This window comes from Macrosteles quadrilineatus, unplaced genomic scaffold (genome assembly GCF_028750875.1).
Source record: "Macrosteles quadrilineatus isolate MER2022 unplaced genomic scaffold, UCM_ALF_1.0 Scaffold_5__1_contigs__length_97177068, whole genome shotgun sequence".
Lineage (NCBI taxonomy): Eukaryota > Metazoa > Arthropoda > Insecta > Hemiptera > Cicadellidae > Macrosteles > Macrosteles quadrilineatus.
Genome location: NW_026542598.1, coordinates 90,042,367 through 90,055,852, shown reverse-complemented (window position 1 = coordinate 90,055,852; position 13,486 = coordinate 90,042,367). Strand labels below are relative to the sequence as shown.

At 32.0% G+C, this 13,486-nt stretch overlaps 1 protein-coding gene across 2 annotated transcripts in view; it reads right to left on the bottom strand.

The window, feature by feature from the left end:
• LOC128993915 (calcium-binding mitochondrial carrier protein SCaMC-2-A-like) overlaps nt 1-13,486 on the bottom strand; it is a 62,829-nt gene that overhangs the window by 23,627 nt on the left and 25,716 nt on the right. The window contains exon 1 of one of the 2 annotated variants that reach the window (XM_054418021.1): nt 1,072-1,216. The exons of the other annotated variant lie outside the window; for it this stretch is intronic. Within the exon in view, the coding sequence (XP_054273996.1) occupies nt 1,072-1,155 (84 nt within the window). The 5' untranslated portion in view covers nt 1,156-1,216. Of the gene's footprint in view, nt 1-1,071; nt 1,217-13,486 lie in introns of those variants that run through there. 2 annotated transcript variants of the gene reach the window in all.

Genomic DNA, 13,486 nt, shown 5'->3' with positions numbered 1-13,486 from the left:
TCAATTTATTCAGAAATTGTGTGAATATTGCTTAACAATTTTTATTTTAAGATATAGGATTGGCAATTTTAAGATCGTGCGTTTTTACTAGATCGTTTAAGTTACTTCCTATTCATCTTGACTCAACGCTATAGAAGTACAATTACATCATTGCGGTGCTAAACAAACTTAGTAATACCGCTGAATTAAACAGGATTTAAAGATAATTATGAAAAATCAAGGACACTTTTCCACTATCTTTCGTCATGTAACTTAATTAAAATACCTTTACTTTAAAGAAGCATTAGGATCTTTCACTTTTTTAACACTTCTTCGTCCAAGAATATTTTACAAATCAATTGAATGTCAAACATTTGTTTAGACTATTCATCCTTACTATTTTGCTGAGATAGTTTTTATATGTTTACGCCCGGTTTCTTTAAGTTGCTATTGGATGTTTTTATTTTTATTTCTTGTTAATTCAAAAACTTTGAACACTTTAGGAACTAGACCTATATATTGTTCTTGATGATTACAACCAAAAAGTAAAGCACAAATTGTTTAACTAACCCCAAAATAATAACAAAAACATTCCGCCGACACCTCGCACTCAAACGTAAACAGACAAGAAACACGTGTTTAATCTAACTTAGGAAATTCGAATACAACAATACATTGAAAGATAGAAATTGATCGAGTTGAGATGGATACATCAGATGTAAACAAAGGACGGTGAAATGTGAAATAATCGTGAATTTTTTAACATTTTGAAATTCCTTAGAATGAAAAACAATTCAAACTCGTATCTTAAAATATCGAACTTTTATGGTTGTTTCAAAAGCTAGTAGAATTTTGAAATAGTTTAATACAAACAAGGTTGATGGAAAATCAGTTCAAACCTAAATTATACAAACCTTTAAATGACAACTATGTATAAAAACTAATCAAATCACTTTGATTTATTATTTTTCATGATCGGAAATTGGTCCGGAAAGGAGTGCTAAAACTTCGCGATTTTGAACAAGGACACTAAACCTCCCTTCTACCCAAACACTCACAAACACATCACCGACACAACACCATCCTCTCTACCTTGGCGAGCGAGGCGTGTACCCAGATGTAGAACTCATCACAGGCCCCAGGGGCGGAGACGAGCGGCGAGTGTATGGCGGTCATGGTACTGCGGGTTGACGGTAGAGATGGAAGTGGAAGAAACGCCGTCGTCGACGACACAGACTGTACTGAGTTGTGAATGTTGTGACTGGCGGCGGCACCCCCTCCACTGTGATAAGCGGTGTTATCAGTACGGTAACCCTCTACGCGATCCAGTGACGTAGTGAAATGGTGCGTAACGCCATCAAGGTTGAGGGTGAGCGTAGAAGTCGAAGACAATTCCTGCAGTTTTGCCATCGAGGTTCTTGCGATTCGCCTATTGGGTCTGATGATTGGAGTCTAATGGAAATCGACCACTTATCTTTCATATGCATTAACCTCTTGTGAGTTAACATAAGAGTGAATATGTGTTCCAACAGTGTTATTAGACGTATTTTATTTACTTTCTGTATAGTTTTTTCGTTATACTGTAGCAAAAACTGCTGTAATAATGTTGCAGGTCTAAATCGTCTCATTTTCTTGAACAACCATCTCTTTTTCCCCAAAGGAGTCAAAATCAGGCAATGACGTCAGAAGTACATTTTGCTCACTTTTTAACTTCGATTGCAAGCAATCGTTTTTATCGATTGTTTTCAATTAATTGTATGTAGTTCATAGTTGTACTGTTGCCGACTGGATTCAAATTTGTCTACGTTGAAATTAAAAGGATGACAGGGGAAACCGTCCATTTAAGCTTTAAAAATTTTAAGAAAACTATATATCAATAATTCGACATATTGCAATTTACCTAACTAACAGCTCTGTTTTCACAATGTCAAAATTGAAAATAAGATGAAGTCATTTTTGGGAGCTCATCTTTACATGAAAAGTATTTACGTTTTGTTCGTTAAATAATAGTGCAGCATGACGAGAAATATAGTTCACAAGAGCAACAAGTGTTGTTTTTCAACACTCGCTCATTTTTCAAGTTAAACTTGAGCTCGTGTCGAAAAGAGCCACTTTACGCTCTAGTGATCAAGCGGGAACACTGGGAGTGAGTAGATATAATATGAGGGTTTTACCTCACTTTCGGCGTTTTTGGACTCAGGACTTTTGAAATTTGTTGGCGAAAAAACACCCCAAATAGGTAAAATATGATGGTTTTACCCCATTTTTGGCGTTTTAGAGGCTATATGGGGGCATTTTTTGGTGAAAAAATGTTATTAATACTGAAAAAACAAGCCTGGAAAATGGCTCATTTTTTTGGCCACTTTTTTAAAGACCCGGCTCTCGGCACGCGAACTCGGGCGTGCTCCTAACCCATAGGCACACTTCTGATCCCCAGCGATGACAAACTAAAAGTCTTATGAAAAAATGTTTGAAACAAAAATTGAGTAACATCTAATCATCTATACTTTTCCCACTGACAGTTTTTCTCTGACCAAAAAATAAAAAAAATCCTCGCTTACTTACTTTTTCATGTTTACTTAGAGTAACCTTTTTATATTTTCCTTAATTAATAATTACACACTAGCACAAATTAAATTATATTTATATTGTATTAAACAGTAGTTCATGTAGAATTTTAATATATAAATTTCATGCTATAAATATTTTTATTAGAAGCTAGACCAATGTGTAAGTGATAGGACTAGGAGGCGCATCACTTTGAACATCATCACGCCCCCGACACTGCCGTGCTGGCAACACCTGGAGTTTGAAACCATTGTCATTGTTGAAATTATATTATAACATATTCACATACAAAAGAAACTGGTAAATGGTTTAAAATTGTTTAACTTTTTATGCTGTATTATTATGTTGAAACCCATGTACTAGGCTGGAATTTTAGCCGTTTTGTTTTATATCAAGCCTTTTTGAGATATAAGAACTTTTAAACAATAAAGGAGACCTATATTTACTAATGCTGATATTATATTACAATGCATTGGCATACAAATGAAAACAGTTTGATTTATTTGTACTCATATAAAAAAATATAAAATTTTGAGTTATTGGAACCTCTGGTGATTAAATTACAAATTTAGAACATTTATAATGGACTTTTAAAATAATGGAATCAAGTATAGACTTATAACATTTTCATGATAACTGTTTGATTTATTTGTACTCATTTAAAATAATGTTAAAATACTATTTGATTTTTATGTTGTATTATTGTTTTTTTATCAAAAGTTGAAACCAATGTAGTGTGCCTAAATCTTTATTTACTGTTTTGCCGTATCTCAAGCAGTTTTTTTTTTTAAATAAGTATTTTAAAACGATAAAGTCACACCAGTAATGCATGGAGTTTGTAACCATTTCCAACACTGATATTATGTTATAATACATTGTCATACAAATGGAACCATTTAATTTATTTACCAAATGGTACTCATATAAATTTTAGATTTTTAAATTTGTATCCTGTATTATTGTTTTTTTACCAAAAATTGAATTCAATGTAATGTGCCTAAATGTTTATTTACTGTTTTGCCGTATCTCAATCCAATAGATAGAATAGGGCAAAGAGGTGTTTTTTTTATGTTTTACCTATGAGAATAACATGGGGAGATGTTAAGCCACTTTTTAAAAATCATGCTCATTCTCTATATATTTCTATACAAATAATGTCCAACTCCAAAAATATTTCCAATCCCCATTAATCTCTGTATCATGTGAGTTTTGTACCATTTGGTTTGAAATATTTATAAATATAATGTGTTGCTGGAATCCCTTTAAATGGCAAGAAACACGTAGTCTTGAGACCTCTGGTGGATTTTTCCTTGTCTGAACTAAATATTTGTAAAAAATTGAAAAAAATATGTTTTTTACTCAACTATTTTAGGATCTTGAAACATGTATTACCGAGGAATCAGGCAAATATTTCGTGCCGAAATTATATTTAACCTTATGTGAGGACTAGGAATTGCTATTTAAAATTAGTCTTGCTCCACAGTATTGTTGTAGGCTTGCTTCTCGTCCCAAGTGATGAATTGTGTACAGTTTATGTGTGGTGCAAAGACTGGGTTCTCTTTTTAGTTGTGACCAGCTCATTCCTAAGATTAGTAAGGCATGCTAGATGGTATTCAGTTTCTCTCTGAATGTAAGCAAAATATAATATTCAGTTTAGGACTTAAAGTTAATGTCGGATGCGATGCCTCTTTGATTGAAAGTTTGGGTTGTGATGAGCTCAACCCCTATCACTAGTATCAGCATAGATCCATTGAACTATTATGTGTTATTGTACTTTGTGCTGATTAATATGTGTTTGGCACAACACACAATCCCACATCTTGCTAATTGTAGTTGGTAGTTTAGGTGGCCAAAGTAGAAGTAGGGAGCATTGACTTTCTACAATCATGATGAGATATCCAGCCAGAGCCTCAGACTACAATAAAAAAATAGATGAAAATGCAAACTCTAAAGGCCCCGACCGTGTTTTATACTTCTAGGCTGGAACAACCTTTACTTGGAATATTGTATATAAATTGTTTGTATATATAAGACTCTTGTAGTGAATGTACTCTTTGATGAAAATACAAAATAAAGATGAAAACTACTTTATGCAAAGAAGAGAAAGTAATTGTGAAGGGTAGCTACAAACAATTGCATTTTAGTGAGCAATGAAAGTTGCTATAATTATTGGGATTGTTTTGGGTAAGTTTATAGATATGCATTGTGTTTACAGGAATTAATCATAGTGGGGATGCCATTTACATCGAGACATATCGATTTAGTTAAAGTGATAAAACGAAGACCATGATAGTGGTGGATAAAGATTTTATTTGTTGAGCAATCGAGATGAGAAGGAGTTTCTTGTTAAACAATAACCTGGAAAACCAATACAACATAATGCACTGTCATCCCTCATTGGTATTGTAACTTACAAGCTCTGTTGTTCTTTACTCATTTTCAAAAACATATAAATTACAAAATAAGCCATTTTGTTGTTTATTTTACTGTTATGTATTGTAAGTGTATATATTGAAATAAATGGTTAAATAAATGTAAGTTGAAAAATGAGCCTTATTTTGTCACTAGTTTATTTACATTGATTTGAATCATATTTTTGAACTAACAGATGATTAAATTATTAATTGCATAACATTTGAAACAGAGAGATACAACATTTACATTATTAACTGGAAACTATAGATCTATATTATTGTATGAACATAATTTCTGTATTTCATTTATGTAAAAGCAATGAGACCATGCTAAATTACAGAATTCAATAACAAAGGAAGTTGATATTGTGCTATATACCTGAGGGTGTAAATATAGAGGTGGGTATTTTCATAGAGACCTAATGATGAATCAGAATGTGAAAGTTCTATGGTAAAAATATCAAGTAAGCAAGAGTGATCATCAGAGGTAACATGGTCATCGGGGAATTCATAGAGAGGGGTCAGTCAGGTTGAACTAGTAAATTGCAATGATTCATCCAATATAGAAACAATAGATACAAATAACCAGAACTAATCACTGAATATTGTAGTTAGTCTTCCTATCCTACTGTTAAAATATTAAACTCATTTTTTTTAATATGAGTTGGTGAGTTCATGCCCGGTAACATGAATGTAATAATGGTTCTAAATGTATTTATCTTATTTTATGGTAGATTTCACTGTGTGTGTTTACTCTATGGTAAAATTCTTTGAGATCATTTAATATTTAACACACTTAGATTAGTGAATAAATCATCAAAGTGTGATATAAATATGCTGGGTGAAACGTATTAAAACTTGCTTCCAGTTTATCTATTAAAGGATTGTCAAACGTCTCGGTTTTGCTAACTATGATCTGGTGTCCTGAAAAGGGCTCTTAAGATCATAAGATGATAATACATAAAGTTTGGACTATTGACTGTAATGTGAATGTATGCATTCTTTGTCATACAAATTTACACTATAGTATTTTTACAAGTTTTGACTGTGAATGTGATGTGAATTTGTGTGTATTTCATCACATAAATTTCACACTATTTTCACTCATTTCACACCACTATTATGATGTGTTGTGCCTGCATGAGTGTGTTGAGCCATGGATATCATAGACCACCAAGCTACAAGGACGTATGCTAGAACTGATCCAACCTCTGCCAAACCCTGAATACGAGCCTGAAGGTACAAAACTTCAGACCAAGGATCAATTGTAAATAGACAAACCTGCATGATAGGATATAGAACACTGAAAAATGTAAATGTTAGAAACTTTAGTCTTTTACTTATTTACCCTTACCTTCCACTGTTTTGGAGGAAACTGCCTTACAACCAACATGATGAAGATTGCATTAATACTCATGCAATTGGTCATTATAAAATTGATCAAACATAAATCTGTATTTGCCATTATTCATAGACCTTTCCTTGTCTATTATGAAAAAGTCATCCAACACTGGTGGTAAAGACTTTTATATTGATGAAATGGAAAGTCATTATTAATATGATTGTTAAATATAAGGTTTAAAATTTATATAGCCTTGTTTGGATAATATTAGAAAATGTATGTTATCGCGTAAATGTTTGTGTACTTTCTAAGTAAAAGCATTTAATATTTTTATGTTGACCCATTGAGAGAAATTGTATACTATTTGTACTGTACCATAAAAGGTCTATTCATGCATATCAGTCCAGTAAAAGTTCTGTTACAATCCAGTCATAGGTCAGTCTCAATTGCATCCATAGTTTCTCAGTCAACCTGTCAGTCATTTGGTTACAGTCTGTTTTCTAACTCTTCATTAACCGATGTTATATAACATTTTTTATTTGAAACACAATATTCTATAACATTTTCATTGGCCAGTTTTTGTTGATTGTTATGAACAGTACTTGATATACAAACACATACGTTGTCATCAGTCAGGCGTCCAAACAATTAAAAAATATCGTTGAGAAGAAATCGGTTGTTGTATTTAACAACATAAAGGTCGATTCACAAACGGTATGTAATAGTTTAATCACATCACAGTGTATACAGCAACTGACTGTGAATTTGATTAGTTGTGTGAAATGTGTGAAAATAGTGTGAAATTTTGAAATTGCTTCCAGTTTATACGTTGTCATCAAGCAGGCGTTTGAAAAATCCAAAAATATCGTCGAGAAGAAACCAGCTGTTGTATTTGACGACACAAAAGGTCGATTCACACACTACAAGTCACAGTTCAATCACATCAGCCATGACACAGTGTATACAACAACTGACTGTGACTGTGATGTGAATTTGATTAGTTGTGCGAAATGTGTGAAAATAGTGTGACATTTTTGAAATTGCTTCCAGTTTATATGTTGTCATTAAGCAAGCGTTTAAAAATCCAACAATATCGTTGAGAAGAAACCAACTGTACTTCGTCACACAAATTTTACACAAATTTCACACATATTTCACACATTTCACACAACTATCAACTTGATAGTTGTGTGAAATGTGTGAAATATGTGTGAAATTTGTGTAAAATTTGTGTGACGAAGTACAGCTGGTTTCTTCTCAACGATATTGTTGGATTTTTAAACGCTTGCTTAATGACAACATATAAACTGGAAGCAATTTCAAAAATGTCACACTATTTTCACACATTTCGCACAACTAATCAAATTCACATCACAGTCACAGTCAGTTGTTGTATACACTGTGTCATGGCTGATGTGATTGAACTGTGACTTGTAGTGTGTGAATCGACCTTTTGTGTCGTCAAATACAACAGCTGGTTTCTTCTCGACGATATTTTTGGATTTTTCAAACGCCTGCTTGATGACAACGTATAAACTGGAAGCAATTTCAAAATTTCACACTATTTTCACACATTTCACACAACTAATCAAATTCACAGTCAGTTGCTGTATACACTGTGATGTGATTAAACTATTACATACCGTTTGTGAATCGACCTTTATGTTGTTAAATACAACAACCGATTTCTTCTCAACGATATTTTTTAATTGTTTGGACGCCTGACTGATGACAACGTATGTGTTTGTATATCAAGTACTGTTCATAACAATCAACAAAAACTGGCCAATGAAAATGTTATAGAATATTGTGTTTCAAATAAAAAATGTTATATAACATCGGTTAATGAAGAGTTAGAAAACAGACTGTAACCAAATGACTGACAGGTTGACTGAGAAACTATGGATGCAATTGAGACTGACCTATGACTGGATTGTAACAGAACTTTTACTGGACTGATATGCATGAATAGACCTTTTATGGTACAGTACAAATAGTATACAATTTCTCTCAATGGGTCAACATAAAAATATTAAATGCTTTTACTTAGAAAGTACACAAACATTTACGCGATAACATACATTTTCTAATATTATCCAAACAAGGCTATATAAATTTTAAACCTTATATTTAACAATCATATTAATAATGACTTTCCATTTCATCAATATAAAAGTCTTTACCACCAGTGTTGGATGACTTTTTCATAATAGACAAGGAAAGGTCTATGAATAATGGCAAATACAGATTTATGTTTGATCAATTTTATAATGACCAATTGCATGAGTATTAATGCAATCTTCATCATGTTGGTTGTAAGGCAGTTTCCTCCAAAACAGTGGAAGGTAAGGGTAAATAAGTAAAAGACTAAAGTTTCTAACATTTACATTTTTCAGTGTTCTATATCCTATCATGCAGGTTTGTCTATTTACAATTGATCCTTGGTCTGAAGTTTTGTACCTTCAGGCTCGTATTCAGGGTTTGGCAGAGGTTGGATCAGTTCTAGCATACGTCCTTGTAGCTTGGTGGTCTATGATATCCATGGCTCAACACACTCATGCAGGCACAACACATCATAATAGTGGTGTGAAATGAGTGAAAATAGTGTGAAATTTATGTGATGAAATACACACAAATTCACATCACATTCACAGTCAAAACTTGTAAAAATACTATAGTGTAAATTTGTATGACAAAGAATGCATACATTCACATTACAGTCAATAGTCCAAACTTTATGTATTATCATCTTATGATCTTAAGAGCCCTTTTCAGGACACCAGATCATAGTTAGCAAAACCGAGACGTTTGACAATCCTTTAATAGATAAACTGGAAGCAAGTTTTAATACGTTTCACCCAGCATATTTATATCACACTTTGATGATTTATTCACTAATCTAAGTGTGTTAAATATTAAATGATCTCAAAGAATTTTACCATAGAGTAAACACACACAGTGAAATCTACCATAAAATAAGATAAATACATTTAGAACCATTATTACATTCATGTTACCGGGCATGAACTCACCAACTCATATTAAAAAAAATGAGTTTAATATTTTAACAGTAGGATAGGAAGACTAACTACAATATTCAGTGATTAGTTCTGGTTATTTGTATCTATTGTTTCTATATTGGATGAATCATTGCAATTTACTAGTTCAACCTGACTGACCCCTCTCTATGAATTCCCCGATGACCATGTTACCTCTGATGATCACTCTTGCTTACTTGATATTTTTACCATAGAACTTTCACATTCTGATTCATCATTAGGTCTCTATGAAAATACCCACCTCTATATTTACACCCTCAGGTATATAGCACAATATCAACTTCCTTTGTTATTGAATTCTGTAATTTAGCATGGTCTCATTGCTTTTACATAAATGAAATACAGAAATTATGTTCATACAATAATATAGATCTATAGTTTCCAGTTAATAATGTAAATGTTGTATCTCTCTGTTTCAAATGTTATGCAATTAATAATTTAATCATCTGTTAGTTCAAAAATATGATTCAAATCAATGTAAATAAACTAGTGACAAAATAAGGCTCATTTTTCAACTTACATTTATTTAACCATTTATTTCAATATATACACTTACAATACATAACAGTAAAATAAACAACAAAATGGCTTATTTTGTAATTTATATGTTTTTGAAAATGAGTAAAGAACAACAGAGCTTGTAAGTTACAATACCAATGAGGGATGACAGTGCATTATGTTGTATTGGTTTTCCAGGTTATTGTTTAACAAGAAACTCCTTCTCATCTCGATTGCTCAACAAATAAAATCTTTATCCACCACTATCATGGTCTTCGTTTTATCACTTTAACTAAATCGATATGTCTCGATGTAAATGGCATCCCCACTATGATTAATTCCTGTAAACACAATGCATATCTATAAACTTACCCAAAACAATCCCAATAATTATAGCAACTTTCATTGCTCACTAAAATGCAATTGTTTGTAGCTACCCTTCACAATTACTTTCTCTTCTTTGCATAAAGTAGTTTTCATCTTTATTTTGTATTTTCATCAAAGAGTACATTCACTACAAGAGTCTTATATATACAAACAATTTATATACAATATTCCAAGTAAAGGTTGTTCCAGCCTAGAAGTATAAAACACGGTCGGGGCCTTTAGAGTTTGCATTTTCATCTATTTTTTTATTGTAGTCTGAGGCTCTGGCTGGATATCTCATCATGATTGTAGAAAGTCAATGCTCCCTACTTCTACTTTGGCCACCTAAACTACCAACTACAATTAGCAAGATGTGGGATTGTGTGTTGTGCCAAACACATATTAATCAGCACAAAGTACAATAACACATAATAGTTCAATGGATCTATGCTGATACTAGTGATAGGGGTTGAGCTCATCACAACCCAAACTTTCAATCAAAGAGGCATCGCATCCGACATTAACTTTAAGTCCTAAACTGAATATTATATTTTGCTTACATTCAGAGAGAAACTGAATACCATCTAGCATGCCTTACTAATCTTAGGAATGAGCTGGTCACAACTAAAAAGAGAACCCAGTCTTTGCACCACACATAAACTGTACACAATTCATCACTTGGGACGAGAAGCAAGCCTACAACAATACTGTGGAGCAAGACTAATTTTAAATAGCAATTCCTAGTCCTCACATAAGGTTAAATATAATTTCGGCACGAAATATTTGCCTGATTCCTCGGTAATACATGTTTCAAGATCCTAAAATAGTTGAGTAAAAAACATATTTTTTTCAATTTTTTACAAATATTTAGTTCAGACAAGGAAAAATCCACCAGAGGTCTCAAGACTACGTGTTTCTTGCCATTTAAAGGGATTCCAGCAACACATTATATTTATAAATATTTCAAACCAAATGGTACAAAACTCACATGATACAGAGATTAATGGGGATTGGAAATATTTTTGGAGTTGGACATTATTTGTATAGAAATATATAGAGAATGAGCATGATTTTTAAAAAGTGGCTTAACATCTCCCCATGTTATTCTCATAGGTAAAACATAAAAAAAACACCTCTTTGCCCTATTCTATCTATTGGATTGAGATACGGCAAAACAGTAAATAAACATTTAGGCACATTACATTGAATTCAATTTTTGGTAAAAAAACAATAATACAGGATACAAATTTAAAAATCTAAAATTTATATGAGTACCATTTGGTAAATAAATTAAATGGTTCCATTTGTATGACAATGTATTATAACATAATATCAGTGTTGGAAATGGTTACAAACTCCATGCATTACTGGTGTGACTTTATCGTTTTAAAATACTTATTTAAAAAAAAAAACTGCTTGAGATACGGCAAAACAGTAAATAAAGATTTAGGCACACTACATTGGTTTCAACTTTTGATAAAAAAACAATAATACAACATAAAAATCAAATAGTATTTTAACATTATTTTAAATGAGTACAAATAAATCAAACAGTTATCATGAAAATGTTATAAGTCTATACTTGATTCCATTATTTTAAAAGTCCATTATAAATGTTCTAAATTTGTAATTTAATCACCAGAGGTTCCAATAACTCAAAATTTTATATTTTTTTATATGAGTACAAATAAATCAAACTGTTTTCATTTGTATGCCAATGCATTGTAATATAATATCAGCATTAGTAAATATAGGTCTCCTTTATTGTTTAAAAGTTCTTATATCTCAAAAAGGCTTGATATAAAACAAAACGGCTAAAATTCCAGCCTAGTACATGGGTTTCAACATAATAATACAGCATAAAAAGTTAAACAATTTTAAACCATTTACCAGTTTCTTTTGTATGTGAATATGTTATAATATAATTTCAACAATGACAATGGTTTCAAACTCCAGGTGTTGCCAGCACGGCAGTGTCGGGGGCGTGATGATGTTCAAAGTGATGCGCCTCCTAGTCCTATCACTTACACATTGGTCTAGCTTCTAATAAAAATATTTATAGCATGAAATTTATATATTAAAATTCTACATGAACTACTGTTTAATACAATATAAATATAATTTAATTTGTGCTAGTGTGTAATTATTAATTAAGGAAAATATAAAAAGGTTACTCTAAGTAAACATGAAAAAGTAAGTAAGCGAGGATTTTTTTTATTTTTTGGTCAGAGAAAAACTGTCAGTGGGAAAAGTATAGATGATTAGATGTTACTCAATTTTTGTTTCAAACATTTTTTCATAAGACTTTTAGTTTGTCATCGCTGGGGATCAGAAGTGTGCCTATGGGTTAGGAGCACGCCCGAGTTCGCGTGCCGAGAGCCGGGTCTTTAAAAAAGTGGCCAAAAAAATGAGCCATTTTCCAGGCTTGTTTTTTTCAGTATTAATAACATTTTTTCACCAAAAAATGCCCCCATATAGCCTCTAAAACGCCAAAAATGGGGTAAAACCATCATATTTTACCTATTTGGGGTGTTTTTTCGCCAACAAATTTCAAAAGTCCTGAGTCCAAAAACGCCGAAAGTGAGGTAAAACCCTCATATTATATCTACTGGAGTGAACGTTGAAATTTAAGTTAACACAGCCACACAACTCAAAAAATATCAATTTTGACGATCTTCTTATCAAAAATTGTCCATAGAAATACAAAAAAGACATAAATACATGAACTTAAGTGAGTAAAAAAGACAAGCATTGGACGCGAACTTAGAACCCTCAAATTAATCAATAAATTGTAATTCAGTAATTTGCTCTAGTACAGCAATTTTCAATTCCCATGGAAGTGCAAAAGAAGTAAATAATACTAAAAAAACATATATTCATTAGCTTTAGAGGTATGAATCATTTAAGCGACACCTACTATTTTTTAGTTCCCTACAAGAATTTGAGAACTTGACATTTTCGAGTCAAAGTTTCCCATTTATTTGTTGACCCAGGTCGAGTTTAAGGTCAAGGTCAATCTATGTCACTATCACATGAACTTTGACAGTAATAATGTCTACCACTACTGTCGTTCCAAACATTTAAGTGAATTGAAGTGGTTTGCACCGCTAGTAAATTGATTAAATTCAACAAACCGTACCTTAAAATTTACTACAACCTAATTAAATCAGATTTTTATAAATATTCACAAAAGTTTACCAAAGATTTTATGAGAGAAAAACATAGATGGACATAATTCCTTTTACGTAAACAACATAAAA